This window comes from Stegostoma tigrinum, chromosome 7, assembly GCF_030684315.1.
Source record: "Stegostoma tigrinum isolate sSteTig4 chromosome 7, sSteTig4.hap1, whole genome shotgun sequence".
Lineage (NCBI taxonomy): Eukaryota > Metazoa > Chordata > Chondrichthyes > Orectolobiformes > Stegostomatidae > Stegostoma > Stegostoma tigrinum.
Window position 1 is genome coordinate 27099774 of NC_081360.1, and position 18265 is coordinate 27118038.

At 41.8% G+C, this 18265-nt stretch overlaps 1 protein-coding gene across 1 annotated transcript in view; it reads left to right on the plus strand.

The window, feature by feature from the left end:
• The window catches only part of LOC125454321 (parathyroid hormone 2 receptor-like), a 90930-nt gene that overhangs the window by 42121 nt on the left and 30544 nt on the right, over positions 1–18265 (plus strand). Inside the window, exon 6 of the mRNA XM_048534944.2 lies at positions 9472–9658. Within this exon, the coding sequence (XP_048390901.1) occupies positions 9472–9658 (187 nt within the window). The remainder of the gene's footprint in view (positions 1–9471; positions 9659–18265) is intronic.

Here is an 18265-nt window from a genome sequence, read left to right on the forward strand (position 1 = left end):
AATGGTAACTCTGTTTTCTCTTTCACTGATGCTGTCAGACCTGCTGAGTTTGCTATGATTGTCAGCAATGATCAGACAAGGGCCTGGACATGTTGCTGGTTGGCTCCATGCTTTACTCTTATTTGGGGTAAAAGAACAGACTAAATAGATTACTTTGTTGTGTAATTTTAGTCTACTGCAGACATTGTATTGTCAATAAATTGCTAAGTGTTCTACTTAGATACAAACTTGTGCCAGGAAATGATTATTAGTAGAGTTTGAGATTGGCTATTCAAAAGTCTGTTTAAGAACCATTGGGGTCATTTTGAGGGCCTTTGAGGCTTTAACTTTACTGTATTGTGAATAGAAAGGTGGAAAGGCTAATTTGGTTCTGCTGGTTGTCTCTGTGTTGTAACATGTTCCAAACTCATGCAAATCATGAATGGATAATGGATGTGGAAAATGTCTGCAACCACACCGGGAGTGGGTGGAATGTTTCTTTTTTGTCTGAGGACTTAGGCTTAACTTGTGAGTGACTTGAGCCCCTTAAAGGGGCTATGAAATTAATCAGGCGCTTACAGAATACAGGTTGGATTTACCTATAATCATAGCATCCTGCATGTGAAATACACAGAGTATCCATACACTGTGCAGACAGCAATCCTGACCATAAGCAATCTTCACAGGTTGAATTAATGGGGAAAAGCATTACGGATACTCTATTATGTGGTTAAATGTGAGGTTATCTACTTTAGTAGCAAATATAGGAAGGCAGGTTATTATTTGAATGGCTGTAAATTGAGAGAATGTCCAATTTGACCTGGGCATCCTTGTGCACCAGTTACTGAAAGTAATCTAGTTGGCCAACGCTTTTAACTGAAAATACTTTACTCCCAGCCCCATTCGCATAAAAGATAGTCAGACAAACAAACACAGTTAAAGAATAAGTAAAAGAAAATAACAAAATTGTTCAAATTACTTGAGTGGTTTTCATGACACATTGTTCCACGGACATGGATGTTGGTTTCTTCGTTGATTTTCTGAAGGTGTCAATCAGGGTCACCTTTGCATTTCACTCAGATAAACGCATTAATACTTATCACTTAGTTATCTATTATCTAAACTTCCCAGAGTTGCTCACGGGAGTTTAGGCAAGGAGCCTTTAAATCTTCATGCTGTCGTATCAATAGCCAGATTCCTTCTTAACAGAAAACACAATCTAAAACCCAATTCAAATGCTGACCACTCCCTGACAGACTGTCTGTCTCCTTCATGAGGTCCCAGTTACCATACAACATATGCCATGTACTTCAGCATGACATTTTTGCAAGACTTGCTGAATCCGATTCCTAGACACTCACCTTGTTAATGGTCAACTTCTGCTATGTGTTCAAACATAATGCTTTTCCCTGATGACGAAGCATCTGCAGAATCTTTTGATCAAGAACCAGCCCACAATTACTTCTAGGCCTGGCCTAACAAATAAACAAAGGATTATTTGATCTATTTTACTTTCAACACAAGCTATTACCCACAGCCCACAAGTCAACTTTAGCTCACAGTTCTCAGCACATAAATTCCAAATCAAAATTGATAAAATAACAATGTAAAAATAAAATAAAGTGAAGCCTCTAACAAAGGCAATGCAGGTCACACCCAGCAGAGTGGCAGCAGACCCAGACTGGCAATCAAACGGTGTCCTCAGTAACCTTGATGTTCCTTTCTTCTTTGCATCCTCTGTTGACCCCATCAGTACTGAATTTCCACACTGTCCTACCAAAATGCTTCATTTGTGTTATCTCATTTGTCTCTTCATTACCCCTGACCCCCAGCCCTACAGCTTAGTCATATCAACATTGTGTTGCGTTGTCACCCCAGCAAAGCCAGGATGGTCGTGACCATTGATCAACTGCCCCACTCCCACTGTAACCCACAGCCTCCAATGCACTATTGCATTTTATCCTATATGTTGAGTTGCCAGCGCAGTAGGCAGTAAAGAAAGTAAACTGTATGTTGGCCTTCAGAGTGAGAGGACTTGAGTACAGGTACAGGGATGTCTTGCTGCATTTGTGCTGGGCATTGATGAGGCCACACCTATAATATTACGTGCAGTTTTGGTCTATTTGTCTGAGAAGAGATGTTCTAACTTCAGAGGGATGGGGTGAAGGTTTATCAGATTGATTGCTGGGATGGCAGAACTGACGTATGAGGAGTGAGTAAGTCAGTTAGGATTGTATTCACTGGAGCTCAGAGGAAAAAGGAGGATCTCATAGAAACCTATAAAATTCTAATAGGAGTAGGTTGGTTAGATACAGGAAGAATGTTCCAACTATGGGACAGTCTAGAATCAGGGCTCATAGTTTAAAGATAAGGGGTAAACCTTTTAGGACTGACATGAGCAGAAATTTCTTTACCCAGAGTGGTGAGCCTGTGGAATTTAGTCCCACAGGAAGTGGTTGAGGCCAAAACATTGTGTTTTCACAAAGTGGGTAGCTATAACTCTTACGGCTAAAGGGTCATGGATACGAGGTGGGGCGGATAGTGCAGGATTATGATATTAAATTCAATGATCAACCATAATTTTATTGAATGGTGGAGCATGCTCAAGCGGCCAAATGGCCTACTCCTACTGCTATTTCCTATGTTTCCATTTTTCTATGTCATTGGTAATTAAAGATTGATCAAAGTCGACTCTGTGAAGCAGAAGTGATCTCAGGTGAACTTGAAAATCTCACCTGCCACTCACAGTCCACAATTGGCTGCACAAACTGTTCTCCTCTCAACTTGAACTCTAAGAATTTCCAAAGTGCTCTTCCATGCAATGCTGCCTTTCTAGGGTGATGTGGGGTCTTAGAAAGGTGTGGGCTGGAGTGGCTGAGGGGAGGTATCAGTAATCATACAGCATTTACCATCTCCTGCTATATTTTGTGATACGCATTATGCTGCATAAATCAGAATAAGAGTTTTATGTCAAGTGTCTATGTAGAAATATTCCGTGACTCCCCTTGTTGGCTTCCCCCTTGCCCCACTGTGTGGAGGAAGGTACCAAGCCATCATTTGTGAATGGTGCAAATACTGGCTGCTCACATCGCTGTTCTGTTTCGGTTGTTCCTCGCACTAGTTCGTTGGAACTGTAACCGATGTACCTGGCCACAGCAGGGATATTTATCCCTGTGACTGCACTACTGTGGTCACTCAGTTACTGTAAGTTTGTTGTTGCTTGAAAGGCAAGTGATTCTTGTTCGTTCTCGGAAGCAAATGCAGCTGTCATTTTGTCTGTTCTTTTTCCTTCTGCGCTTTTGCTGTCATTGAATAAAACTGAACATTTTCAATGGTTTGAAGGTTTTACAGCATGTTGCCCCTCCCCACTCAAAATAAAAACAATGAACGAGGACAAGCTGTCAAGGCATTAGGCAATCAGCAGAACTTCCTTGGACAGGATTCTTACATGGAATGGCACCAAGGACAGGTAACCTAATGTGGCTCAATGTCTGTAACTGGAGTTACGATGACAGTCAACCGTGATGAAAATAGCAATATATTTGCAAATATGAACTTGTAATGAAGAGCCACCCATGCCACCTCTGTGCCCTCAGAATATTTTCTATCCCTTTCTCCTCCTATTATGGACACTGTGAAGGTCAATTCCTGACTGGCAGCTCTTTCCCTGGTGCACAGTTGCATTTTAAATACAGCACCGTATGAGGAATCCCAGGGATTTCTGGTAAGGGAATGTGCTTTCAATATTACTGAGTATACCATAGCATAAAAAGGGCAAATAGAGGTGTACTCCATACATTGTGAGGCCAGTTGTGAAGAATTATTTGAGAAAATTCATTAGAGCTCATGGAGAGAAATCATTTTTGGAACTCTTCGAAGTTGAAACATTTTCACAAAAATCAGATATGAAGTAAGCACTGTGCACTAACATTATTTAGTGGAGTTAACAACAAGGTCTAATCCCCAACATAGAAATTTTAAAAATCAATTCATCCAACAAGGATAAACTACCAAATAAAAAGATAACACAATCAAATGCGTGTGCTGTAACAAGCTTACCTAACACAAGGAGTTTATGAAAACCAAAAGAACTGTGGATGCTTAAATGAAGAACTAAAACAGAAGTTAGCTGGAAAAGCTCAGCAGGTCTAGCAGCATCTGTGAAGAAAAAAATTAGAGTTAACGGTTCGGGTCTGGTGACCCTTCCTCACCAGGTCACCAGACCCGAACCATTACCTCTGATTTTTTTCTTCAAAGATGCTGCCGGACCTGCTGAGCTTTCCCATCAACGTCTGTTTTTGTTCAAGGAGTTAATGGGTTTGAAAACAGAATCATACAATATTTTGAAAATGTGCTATGAACATTTTTCACAGAATGTTTAGACAAGGTAACTTTTGAGAATAAATATTATTGTAGGATGCAAGTGAGGTCTTTGGAAATAAATTACAATACTCTTAATCAATTGCATTTCAGTATAGTTTGAGACAGTCAATGGAATTGCAGTATGAGAGTCATTTGCAATTAAAATAGAAGATACATTTAAAAGAGAGATTCGTCGATAATTGTATCATGTTAATGATTTTGTTAAAGTAAATAATTGAAAATGAACAATTATGAGATTTTGGATTTTAAGAAGGAACTACCATTTTCAAAGTGTTGATTCTGTACTAGAGTATGATGACAAATGATCGTCATGTGTATTCTGGTTGGGTGTGTTCAAAGGTTGTAGGACAAACACAGGCATGCTGAAGCATGTTGTTATCTCCATGCACATGCATTTGTAGTAGGGGAAATGGGATAGCAATCATGTCTGGGACCCCTAATGGTATTGTCTTCGCTGAGGCCAATTATGGGAGGACACGTGCTTGAGCACAAACCAGGGACTCAATTGTTCTTGGGTCTTATGATTCCAATATTAATCAGATAAAACCAGACAAATTTACTGCGTTGATTGAAGTACTGTGGAATTCCCAATGGACATTTAAGTGCCTAATTGTGTTCTTTTAATTACATTTTTAGAATCGTAGAGTCATAGAGACAGACAGCATCAAAACAGACCCTTAAGTCCAACTTGTCCATGCCGACCAGGCATTCTAAACTGAACTAATCCCATTTGCCTGTATTTGGCCCATACCCCTCTAAACTTTTTCTATTCATGTACCTGTCCAAAAGTCTTTTAAACATTGTAATTGTACCCATCCTCTACCACTTCCTCTGGCAGCTCGTTTCATACACGCACTACCCTCTGTGTGAAAATGTTGCTCCTCACGTCCATTTTAAATCTTTCCCCACTCACCTTAAACCTGTGCCCTCTAATTTTGGATTCCCTACCCTTGGAAAAAGAACTTGGCTATTCACCTTATCGATGCCTTTCATGATTTTAATTACCTCTATAAGGTCACCCCTCAGCCTCCAATCCTCCAAGGAAAAACATTCGAGGTCTCCTTACAACTCAAACCCTCTAACCCCAGCAACATCCTTGTAAAATTTTTCTGTGCCATTTTTAGTTCAACAATATTCTTTCTATAGCACGATGTGTATATACATGCTAAATTTCCTCAGACTTTCAATAATTGCATCTGCAAGAATGTTAGCAGAGGTCCAGCAGTTTATAGTTAACTGGGGTTTCCAACTAACCTACAACAACACAGTAAGAATTCTAAGAAAATTAACTTTTATATCATGTTGAACTTGGTCAGGAGAGATGCTTCACTTAGTATATAATTCATTTTGCCACTTTTGAGGTGCAATGGAGTGACGCACTAATGCCTGGGCTCAAATTCTACTTCTTCCAGAAGTGACTCATACCATATCTAAACAATTGTTTACAAATGACTATAATCATTTCTAGCTAGTAGAAATAATTCACTGAGCAATCTGCTGCATAACATTGTTAAGCGAACCACAATGAAGAGCCTGACCATCCAACTTTGTTGAACTAGCATCGCTGGGGTCCTCTCATTTCAATTATGTATGCATGTGAGGGAGCCAAGCTTTTCAAGCCAAAAACATGCAAGAACAAAGGATTTATGGTGAGCCATTATGGAGACTACTGAGCTTCCTACCATTTGTATGAGGGTGATACTAGAATTGAGCGATTATAATGATCAGGGAACACCAAGCAGACTGATCCTTTTCTCTGTAGGCAAACAAAAAGACTGAGAGCTGGCATATTGACTCTTTTTAACTTTATGAATGAATTCGATAGTGCAGATGAAGATGAAGGATTTCCTTTGTGGAATCCACAGCTAAAAGCCGTAGATAAAATGAAATCACTAGTAAATCCTAAAAAACGAATGCCGGAGAAAGGTATTTACTCAGGCAGCATTGAGAATCTAGAACTCATTAGCACATGGAGTGGTTGAAGTAATTAAAATTTAGACCATATTACCATAAGACGTAGGAGCAGAAATTAGGCCATTCGGCCCATCGAGTCTGTCCACCATGCAATCATGGCTGATAAGTTTCTCAGCTCCATTCTCCTGCTTTATTCATGTAACCCCTGATCCCCTAGGTCAATCAAGGACCTATCTATGTTTGTCTTAAATTTACTCTTAAATTTAAATGACCTGGCCTCCACAGCCTTCTGTGGCAGTGAATTCCATAGATACACCACTCCATGGCTGAAGGCCAAAGTAGGCAAGCTGATGAGGACGGAAATAATATATTGTTATTATGAGATGGAATAAGGTGAGTGAAGGCTTGTATGGTGAAATAATGCCAACATACACTATATGGGAAGGCAAATAAACATCTATGCACTTGATAAAGGACAGGAAAGCATTGCTGAAGGCAACATTTCAGGAAACCTTTGCAGGCAGAAATTCAAGATAGGAAGGTAAACTGGTTTTGAAATAAAGGACAAAAACATCAGGGATTGCACCCTAATGAGAGTGACAGAGATGGGAACTGTGTCATATTCCAGTCATTGCAACAGAAGATGCAGATTGGCAGAGATTGCAATAGAAGATTTTTCAAGTAGGATGGGACTGAGAAAGCATTTAAAAACAAAGAGAAGGATTAGAACGTTGATTCTTCAGACATACTGAGAACAGTTAGAGCTGGATGAAGGCTGATAGTGAGCATGTGGTACAGTTTATTGGAGGGGATTTGTTCAATTCTATAGAATTTCTACAGGAAGTACAGTGACTATTTTGATGACAGCACAAGATAACAGGCTCTAAGAAAGTGTAGAATTACAGACAAATAAAAGAGCGAATGAACAAAATACAGGAAAGAAGAAAGCCAAGCAGATTTTTTTTTGTGCCACCCAATCAATCACAGCTTCGGAGACAAAAGCCAATGCTTACACACTGTTCACATTAATTCAGCTGAGAGTTCTATCACGAGCTACCTCCGCAGATTCATTTGAAACCCTTGCACAAAATGATCATTCCAGCCAGGCTTTTATAGTTAAAAATATAGCTTCTATCCAAAATTGTGCAAGTGTATCTCAGAATTAGGTACCACTTAGCCCAGGTCTAGAGCATAGTCTATGCATTATCTTTTTGCTGAGATAATTAGCTTTTTAATTGTCTGGGCTATTAACTTGGATAGCTCCTTTTCTCTCTTGCTGAGGCTCGAATGGGATATTCACATTCTCAGAGGGTTTCTGTTTCCCTCTGTGAAAATAATTATTGAATTTCAAATGCCTCTTGTCATCCTGCTTGAGATAAGTAAAGCGTGGTTTTAATTGCGACCATATCCAACAGAGAAGTCAAATGATTTTTGGAGCCATGTTTAATAGATCCTTTGTATCTATTGTGAAAGGGAGTTTACAGGTTTCGGTTTTCGGATTTATAATATTGTAACCATACACTCATGATGATTAAGAAAATAGAAAACAAACAGGACAGAAGACTCAAGAAGAAAAAATGCAGTGAGCAGGAAAATAAATGATTAGATAAAAATAGATAGTCGATATTACAATGTAACTTACGTTTCGTTCCATTATTGGAATAGGAATGCAGGAATTGAAATATGTAGTCTAATCCACTTTCTCTGTTTCGTCAGCTAAAACTTTTAAAAATGAAAACTATGGATAATATAGCCAGAAACCCAATGTGAAAAAACTGGATGAACTTCTTCAAATCTACTCCTTATAGATATGACCAACACAATTCATATAGCACCAATGCTATTATTTGTTCTTTGATTAAAAGATGTTAAAACAAAGCCAACAAACAACTTACATGTACATAACACTTTTAACATAGTTGTGCATCCCAAGGCATTTCACTGGCATGTTTCATACACAATTCAACATGAGCCGTTTAAAGAAATAATGGTTGGAGACTTGATCAAAGAGATAGGTCATAAAGATCATTTTAAGGGAAGAAAGCAGTGATGAGAAAACAGAGAAGGACTGATGTTTAGAGTGTAAATTCCAGACCTTAGAACCAAATCAGCTGAAGGTGGGACAAGCTATGGCAATTAAAATCAGGATGCATGGGAGACCAAAATTGGAGGATACAGAGTCTAAGAGTTTTCTGGAACTGCAAGAGGTTACAAAGATAACAGGAGAGAGGTGAGGCAACAAAATAATTTGAGACAAGAACAAATATTTTAAAAATGGGACATTGTCAGACTGATTGTCAATATAGGCCATTGATGTGAACTTGATAACAATTATGACATACCTCATATAATTTTGGATGTTTGCAAATCTAGAGAGTACATTATAAAAAGTACCTTTCTAACATATTCAACAAGAGATTTAGGTATACTGCTGAAATCATGTACATCTTCAACTGTGTGATGAGGATTCAAAACAGTATAGGATCTATAATGCAGATAGAGGCCATTTGGCCCATCACATCTGCACCAATCCTCTGAACAGCATCCGACCCAGACCCAATCCCCTAACCCTGCATTTACAGCGGTTAATCCACCTTGCCTCCACAACCCTGGACACTATGGGGCTGTGTAGCATGGTCAATCTACCTAACCTGCATGTCTTTGAACTGTGGGAGGAAGCTAGAACACCAGATGGAACCCACAAAGTTACGGGGAGAAAGTGCAAACTTCACACAGACAGTCACCCAAGACTGGAATCAAACCAGTGCTTTGAGGCGGTATATTCTCTAATATTGCAACTTCTTTTAAAGTGAAAGTTTTAAAAGCTATTTCATATTCATTGAAAGACAACAAAAACCAGAAGTGAAAAAAACTGCAAATACTAGAATTTGGTACCACAAACAAGCCGACATTTACATATGTTCAAAACACTGGCTTCTACCTCCACTCCAATACATTATGGACTAAGTGTCCATATATAGACATTTCTGAAATAAGCCATGGCTTTCTGTAGAAATCTAATAACTTATGCCCCAAAAAGGCAAATGAATCAATAGCTGGAGCTTTCTTAAAAAAGATTGCAAAGTATTTATGTGAATTCACAATTGATACAGTTTGTTTATTACAGAATAGTGAAGTGATTGAAGGATGCTGATTGTAATATGCCTCACATTCAATTTTTTCTTTCCCTAACAGAAGACTCCATTGCACTCGGAATTATATCCACATGCACTTGTTTGTCTCCTTCATACTGAGGGCACTCAGTATTTTCATCAAAGACAATGTTGTGCATTCTGATTTCAAAATGCAGGAATATGACTCACTTTCAGTGGATGATCTGACAACAATCACCGGTGCCCCTATAATAGAGAAGTTCCGTAACGTAAGTACATTTCTATCAGTTTTGATGAATGATTTGACCTGAAATGTCAGTCTCTTTACTTTTTAATAGGCTTTAAAATACAAGAGCCTGACTTTCATCTATTGGAAGACATCAGTTCTACACGGTTAGGAACTGCTACTAATCCTGATGGAATGTTAAGGAGCCTTAGCTCTCAAATTTCCTGTGCCATTCACTTTAACTGTTTGATCATGAAATGTATGCTAATTTGGACAAATACACAGTGGATGAGAACCAGTTCTGAAAACGAAGAAAATATATTGGGGAGCGAACAATTGAAGGAAATCTGTTGTCTTTGGCGACAAAATTGCTGAAGGAAATGGTTGGAAAGATGACCATAATCTATGCTTCTCCATAGCACCAACTCCATAAATCTGCACTGGAATGTTCCCACGAGTGAGGCCCGACTCAAGGCTACAGATGAACTGTGCTACAGTGTGACCTCTTCCATATTGTAGCAACCACCGCCTGGTTCAAAGGGATGGATTCAAGGCAGTGCATACACATAGCTAGACAGAATAAAAGCATGTATCTGTTGCCAAGATAGAGGGCATCTTTTCAAGCGTGTGTTCAACAACTGGAGTCTCTTGTCGTTCTGACACATCTCCCTGTTGAGAAGTGGCACATGGAAAATATTCCATCAATTTTCTGTCTATGGCATGTGCACCATTGGGTAACTCGTCACTGTGCTAAAGTTACTTTCTGCTTCTAGCTGCTTAGAGATGTGATCGCATAACAGACACAGATGCTGGCAACGGCATCAGAGGAGCAGGAAAGTTGACGTTTCGGCTCGGGATTAGCAGGTTTTCTGAAGAGGGGTCCCAACCCAAAATATCAACTTTTCCATTCCTCTGATGCTGCCTGGCCTGCTGTGTCCCTGCAGCTCCACACTGTGTTATCTCTGACTCCAGCGTGGGCACTTCTTATTATCTCTGAGATGCTGGCAATATCTCTTCAGCCTGGAAGAACTCGGAAGGTTAGAAATTGAAGGTCATAGTGAGCTTTATAGCTACTGGCAGCACCATCCTTGCCCTGATTTATAGCTGCAGGTTTGCTTGGTGGAGATGGTATAGTTTACTGACCATTGGTGATGTTCTTCTTGAGTACTGTCCAGCTCTGGTCAACCAGTTATAGGAAGGATAGTATTAATCTTGAGAGGGTTCAAAAGAGACTCACTAGGACTTTGCTGGATATGGAAGGTTTGAATTATAAAGAAAGGCTGGAAAAGCTGGGACTTTTTCCACTGGAGTGTAGGAGGTCGAGAGGTGGCCTTATAGATATTTATAAAATCATGAGGGGTATGGATAGGGTTAATGATAGGTGTCTTTTCCCTGGTATGGGGAATTTCAAGACGAAGCGCACATTTTTAAGGTGAAATGACAGAGATTTAAAAAAGACTTGGGGGCAGCTTTTTTACATAAAGGGTGGTTTGTATGTGGAATAAACATCCTGAGGAAGTGGCAGATGTGGGTACAAGTACAACATTTAAAATACACTTGAAATAGTACATGAATAGGAAAGGTTTGGAGGGAAATGGACCAGGAGCAGGCTAGTTTAGTTTAGTTTGGGATTATGTTCAGCTTGGACTAAGTGGATCGAAGTGTATGTTTCTGTGCTGTATGGCTCTGTGTGTCAAAGACAACTGGTAAATAATATCGATTTGGATCTATTTGCTTCTTGGTTTAGCAGTGGGTAGATCAACCTATTGAAGTGCTATTGTTCTGTTATTTTAGCTGCTCATCAACAGAACTACGACAGTACTGAGCTTGTATTCAATCCATTATCTAGGCAATTAAACTGTTTCAGTAAGAAATAAAATTTGACTCTTCAGAAAAGGAGTTTGTGTTTTAAGATCACAGAAGAAGAAATTCCAAATTCCAATAGTGGATGAACAGAAATTTCTTCCAATGAAACATTCCAAAAATGGGACAATTGCTTTTGGCCCCTGCTGCAAATTTTATTCCCTAAATACAGACTCAATCCTTTTTCCTGAAACGAATCTCTCGCTAAATCAGAAGTGAAAACAGAAGGGACGCAGACATTACTCTTCTTCAGAACTTAGTATTATTGGACTTGAATTGTTAACTCTGTTTCTATCTTCACAGTTGCTGCCAGACTGTTGAGTTTCTCCAGTACTTTATTTTTATTTCAGATTTCCACCATTTACAACATTTTAATTTTTGTTAGGACCAAACCAGTCTGTCTCTAAGAGATAATGGGAACTGCAGATGCTGGAGAATTCCAAGATAATAAAATGTGAGGCTGGATGAACACAGCAGGCCAAGCAGCATCTCAGGAGCACAAAAGTTGACGTTTCGGACCTAGACCCTTCATCAGAGAGGGGGATGGGGAGAGGGAACTGGAATAAATAGGGAGAGGGGGAGGCGGACCAAAGATGGAGAGAAAAGAAGATAGGTGGAGAGAGTACAGGTGGGGAGGTAGGGAGGGGTTAGGTCAGTCCAGGGAAGATGGACAGGGCAAGGAGGTGGGATGAGGTTAGTAGGTAGATGGGGGTGCGGCTTGGGGTGGGAGGAAGGGATGGGTGAGAGGAAGAACCGGTTAGGGAGGCAGAGACAGGTTGGACTGGTTTTGGGATGCAGTGGGTGGGGGGGAAGAGCTGGGCTGGTTGTGTGGTGCAGTGGGGGCAGGGGACGAACTGGGCTGGTTTAGGGATGCAGTAGGGGAAGGGGAGATTTTGAAACTGGTGAAGTCCACATTGATACCATATGGCTGCAGGGTTCCCAGGCGGAATATGAGTTGCTGCTCCTGCAACCTTCGGGTGGCATCATTGTGGCAGTGCAGGAGGCCCATGATGGACATGTCATCTAGAGAATGGGAGGGGGAGTGGAAATGGTTTGCGACTGGGAGGTGCAGTTGTTTGTTGCGAACTGAGCGGAGGTGTTCTGCAAAGCGGTCCCCAAGCCTCCGCTTGGTTTCCCCAATGTAGAGGAAGCCGCACCGGGTACAGTGGATGCAGTATACCACATTGGCAGATGTGCAGCTGAACCTCTGCTTAATGTGGAAAGTCATCTTGGGGCCTGGGATAGGGGTGAGGGAGGAGGTGTGGGGGCAAGTGTAGCATTTCCTGCGGTTGCAGGGGAAGGTGCCGGGTGTGGTGGGGTTGGAGGGCAGTGTGGAGCGAACAAGGGAGTCACGGAGAGAGTGGTCTCTCCGGAAAGCAAACAGGGGTGGGGATGGAAAAATGTTTTGGGTGGTGGGGTCGGATTGTAAATGGCGGAAGTGTCGGAGGATGATGCGTTGTACCCGGAGGTTGGTAGGGTGGTGTGTGAGAACGAGGGGGATCCTCTTAGGGCGGTTGTGGCGGGGGCGGGGTGTGAGGGATGTGTTGCGGGAAATATGGGAGACGCGGTCAAGGGTGTTCTCGATCACTGTGAGGGGAAAGTTGCGGTCCTTGAAGAACTTGGACATCTGGGATGTGCGGGAGTGGAATGTCTTATCGTGGGAGCAGATGCGGCGGAGGCGGAGGAATTGGGAATAGGGGATGGAATTTTTGCAGGAGGGTGGGTGGGAGGAGGTGTATTCTAGGTAGCTGTGGGAGTCGGTGGGCTTGAAATGGACATCAGTTACAAGCTGGTTGCCTGAGATGGAGACTGAGAGGTCCAGGAAGGTGAGGGATGTGCTGGAGATGGCCCAGGTGAACAGACGGTTGGGGTGGAAGGTGTTGGTGAAGTGGATGAACTGTTCGAGCTCCTCTGGGGAGCAAGAGGCGGCGCCGATACAGTCATCAATGTACTGGAGGAAGAGGTGGGGTTTGGGGCCTGTGTAGGTGTGGAAGAGGGACTGTTCCACGTAACCTACAAAGAGGCAGGCATAGCTGGGGCCCATGCGGGTGCCCATGGCCACCCCCTTAGTCTGTAGGAAGTGGGAGGAGTCCAAAGAGAAGTTGTTGAGTGTGAGGATGAGTTCAGCTAGGCGGATGCGAGTGTCGGTGGAGGGGGACTGGTCGGGCCTGCGGGACAGGAAGAAGCGGAGGGCCTTGAGGCCATCTCCATGCGGAATGCAGGTGTACAGGGACTGGACGTCCATGGTGAATATGAGGTGTTGGGGGCCAGGGAATTGGAAGTCCTGGAGGAGGTGGAGGGCGTGGGTGGTGTCACGGACGTATATGGGGAGTTCCTGGACCAAAGGGGAGAAAATGGAGTCCAGATAAGTGGAGATGAGTTCGGTGGGGCAGGAGCAGGCTGAGACGATGGGTCGACCAGGGCAGGCAGGTTTGTGGATTTTGGGAAGGAGATAGAAACGGGCCGTGCGGGGTTGGGCAACAATGAGGTTGGAGGCTGTGGGTGGGAGGTCCCCTGAGGTGATGAGGTCATGAATGGTGTTGGAGATGATGGTTTGGTGCTCGGGTGTGGGGTCATGATCGAGGGGGCGGTAGGAGGTGGTGTCGGAGAGTTGGTGTCTGGCCTCGGCGATGTAGAGGTCAGTGCGTCATACTACCACTGCGCCACGTCTGTCTCTAACCTTGGTTTTATACTTCTTCTGGTTCACCATTGCTGTTTGGGGTAGGAATTCTCCTGTCTTTTTGTGGTCTGGCCTACATGTGGCTCCTGACCCACTGGAATATAGTTGATTATTAACAGCCCTCATTTCAAGGACAATCAACAATTAGCAACAAACGCTGGCCTTGACAACAGTGTCCCCTGCCATGAAAGAGTGAAGAAAAAAAAGAAAGATCCTTTCTTACGCTATCATGAAAAACAAATATTTCCCCCTCAGTAACATCACCTGACAGCCCACCCTCAGCTCATCAGCTGTTGGAACCCTCCTTCCTGACTTTATTATTTCTAGACTTAACTATTCAATCGCACTCCAACCTGGTCTTCTACAATTCTACTTCTACATCTTATGATCTAAACTGGCTCCTTGACTTATTGGTCTTGAGCCAGCAACTTCTTGACTTTAAAATCCTCATTCTCGCTTTCAGCTCCCTCTGAGGTGTCAACTCTCCCACCTCTGTAATGTCCTTCTATTCTGTAACTCTGCAAATTATCTTCACTCGTCTAATCCTGTCTCCCTGAGCACTTCAACCCTAATCACCCCTCCTCTGGTGGCCGCAGTAGTATTCAAAGGTTCACTTGTTCTACATTCGATTATGTTAGCATATTCACTGATCTGTGTTAATTGTACTTGATTGTTTAAGCCTATGGGTGGAGCTAAAGGATTGAGTACTGACATCAGACTGACGGAGTTCCAAGAATGATTTGGGCTTTGAATTGTGACAGTTTGTGTGTTTAGGCTCTTCTAAATTCTAAGATAGTTTAAAGTTCTGTAAATAAAGTGTTTAGAATTAGAATCATTTCTGCATTTCTGTGAGATAAGTAAGATATATAGCAAACAAATGTAAACGTAACAGCTACCACTTTGGTGGCTTTGGCCCAGAGCTGTGGAATATCCTCCTTATACACCTCTCTGCCTCTGCTTTTTTCCTTTAGAATGCGATTTGAAACTCACCTCTGATCATGTTTTTGGTTATCTGATCTCATATCTTTTTATGGGATTTGGTGTCATATTTCATTTTTTAATGTGCCTGTAAAATACCTTGAATACTTTAAGGCACTAGATAAATACACATTATTGTTGCTAATTTTTTACTTGGTATTGTCTTAATCATCTAATACAAATAAAGGCAGATGAGATTACTGAGATCTTGCTATGGAAAATTAACACCTGTGCATTACTGTAGACTGTAAGCAGAGATTCTTGGCATCTATGAAAATCCCTTCAATCAGAGTCAAAAAATGTCTGGGAAAATATTCTTTGTTCAATATAAACACCATCATTTTATATTTTAAACATAGGTATCTGTCACAATTGCAATCAATTTCTTGTTTGTGCAGGATAATAAACTGGTGAAGCTGTCCTTCATACAAAACATGACATTAGTGTTAAAATTGTTCTGTAAATCCCAAAGTTCTCCAGTGAAAGCAATAGATAGTGTGTGAGAGATAATGGGAACTGCAGATGCTGGAGAATTCCAAGATAATAAAATGTGAGGCTGGATGAACACAGCAGGCCAAGCAGCAACTCAGGAGCACAAAAGCTGACGTTTCGGGCCTAGACCCTTCATCAGAGAGGGGGATGGGGAGAGGGAACTGGAATAAATAGGGAGAGAGGGGGAGGCGGACCGAAGATGGAGAGTAAAGAAGATAGGTGGAGAGAGTATAGGTGGGGAGGTAGGGAGGGGATAGGTCAGTCCAGGGAAGACGGACAGGTCAAGGAGGTGGGATGAGGTTAGTAGGTAGATGGGGGTGCGGCTTGGGGTGGGAGGAAGGGATGGGTGAGAGGAAGAACCGGTTAGGGAGGCAGAGACAGGTTGGACTGGTTTTGGGATGCAGTGGGTGGGGGGGAAGAGCTGGGCTGGTTGTGTGGTGCAGTGGGGGCAGGGGACGAACTGGGCTGGTTTAGGGATGCAGTAGGGGAAGGGGAGATTTTGAAACTGGTGAAGTCCACATTGATACCATATGGCTGCAGGGTTCCCAGGAGGAATATGAGTTGCTGTTCCTGCAACCTTCGGGTGGCATCATTGTGGCAGTGCAGGAGGCCCATGATGGACATGTCATCTAGAGAATGGGAGGGGGAGTGGAAATGGTTTGCGACTGGGAGGTGCAGTTGTTTGTTGCGAACTGAGCGGAGATGTTCTGCAAAGCGGTCCCCAAGCCTCCGCTTGGTTTCCCCAATGTAGAGGTAGCCGCACCGGGTACAGTGGATGCAGTATACCACATTGGCAGATGTGCAGGTGAACCTCTGCTTAATGTGGAATGTCATTTTGGGGCCTGGGATAGGGGTGAGGGAGGAGGTGTGGGGGCAAGTGTGGCAGAATAGATCGTGTGTACTTGGATTTGATAGAAAAACCTTCTCATTGTGCTACAGCGAAAAACCACGTTTTTGGTTCAATGCATAGTTCCATCACACCAGCAGCATCCTCTTCGAAGATCCATTATATCTTAGACGAATCTAAAAACACACGTGTGCTGTTTCCAATGGAGTCTATGTGAGACATTTGAGGTAATATATGGCCATGAGATGGGCTTTGCAGTGTGATGTAAACTGTGGGGTTTACATGTAAGACTGTATTGTGTTTGGTGTTGAGTTGGCTTTCGGGGCTTTAAGTTCATAACTGGCTTTTTTAATGTGCATCTGAAGGTAATAATTAACTTGAATTTCTGCAACAATGCTGATCTAAAACTTTTTTGAGGCGCAGTTTCAGAGTATATAAGTCTGGTGTGTTATTAATGAAATTTGGTTTAATTTTGATTGCTTTGCAACTCAGCAAGTTAAGTAATGGGACCTCAAGGTTTCTTAGAGAATTCTTAGGCTTTTTTTTAAGTTAAGGGAAATATCTATTGCTTATCGAAGGAGATTTTTAGTTTCACTTCTGGCTTCGGAATAGAATGGAGGTGTAGACTGATGCTCCTGAGATGGGAAGGATATTTGTGAATGAGAATATCTTAGAGTAAGGAGTCATTGTGTTGCTCCCAAATCGTAAGTGTTAAGATGAAACCCTGAAGAGGTAACTTAAAGCTGTGTATGTTGAAGCTGGGGGGTGTATATGGCAGCTCCAGTTAGCAGCTATCTAGTCTAAGAGTTGAAATCAAGTGACTAAAACTGCTGAGACATTGGGTACAGTGACGCTGGTGTGAGTGGTGTGTTGAAGTGGTATTTTGAGAATTGCATCAGGGGTGTGTTTTGGGTACTATACAAATACTGTTTTCTTTCTTTTCAGTTTATAAAGGAATGTTTTGGAATTAATTGGATTATGCTTTTACTGTGTGTTAAAGAGTCCTTGAATTTGTATCATAAGTAGATAGTTTGGATTATCCTATAAATTTGATTTCTTTTGTCTGAGGCAAAATCCGCAGCACTGCATGCTTATGCTTCAGCGAGACCACTTTGTGAAAACCAAACAAAAATCAAAGTATTTTACATCAAGCAAAGTTTCAGTCTTGTATCTGACTCGCCCAGTATAACATCAAGTGGGATCATAACACCTCCCTTGGCTCTTATATCTTCCATCGCAACTCACTGCAGAATCCACTGTGGGCAGACCTCAGAAGCCATCATCAGACAAAATAAATTAAAGATCTGTATATGTAACGCAACATTCACTATATGAAAACAATCTCTTATTCGTGAAAACCCATTTAAACCTTTTCAATCAAGAGTAGTTAATCTATTTTAAAAACAAACTATCTCTATTCATGCCCTCTGATCCTTTAACAGTCTTTTTGAACTGTCAATCAAATTGAACTAAGAAAACCTTGCTGAGTTAGCCATAGTTTAGAACTTGTTAAAGTTTTCATGAAGATACAATCGTAGCCTTTAGAAAAATGCTGATTCAAATAGTATTAGGCAACTAAAAGCTGGATCAATTAAAGTGATCATGGAGGAATGGGTTTGGGCCATTAATATTCCTGAAGGAAGTAATCCTTATGTAGACTGCCTTAAATATGACGTGGATCCTACATCAATATGGTTGACCCTAAAAGGCTCTCTGAAATAGACTAGCAAGTTACCTAATTGTGACATTTTCATTATAAATGATACCATGCAGGCTGCAAAGGATCATTT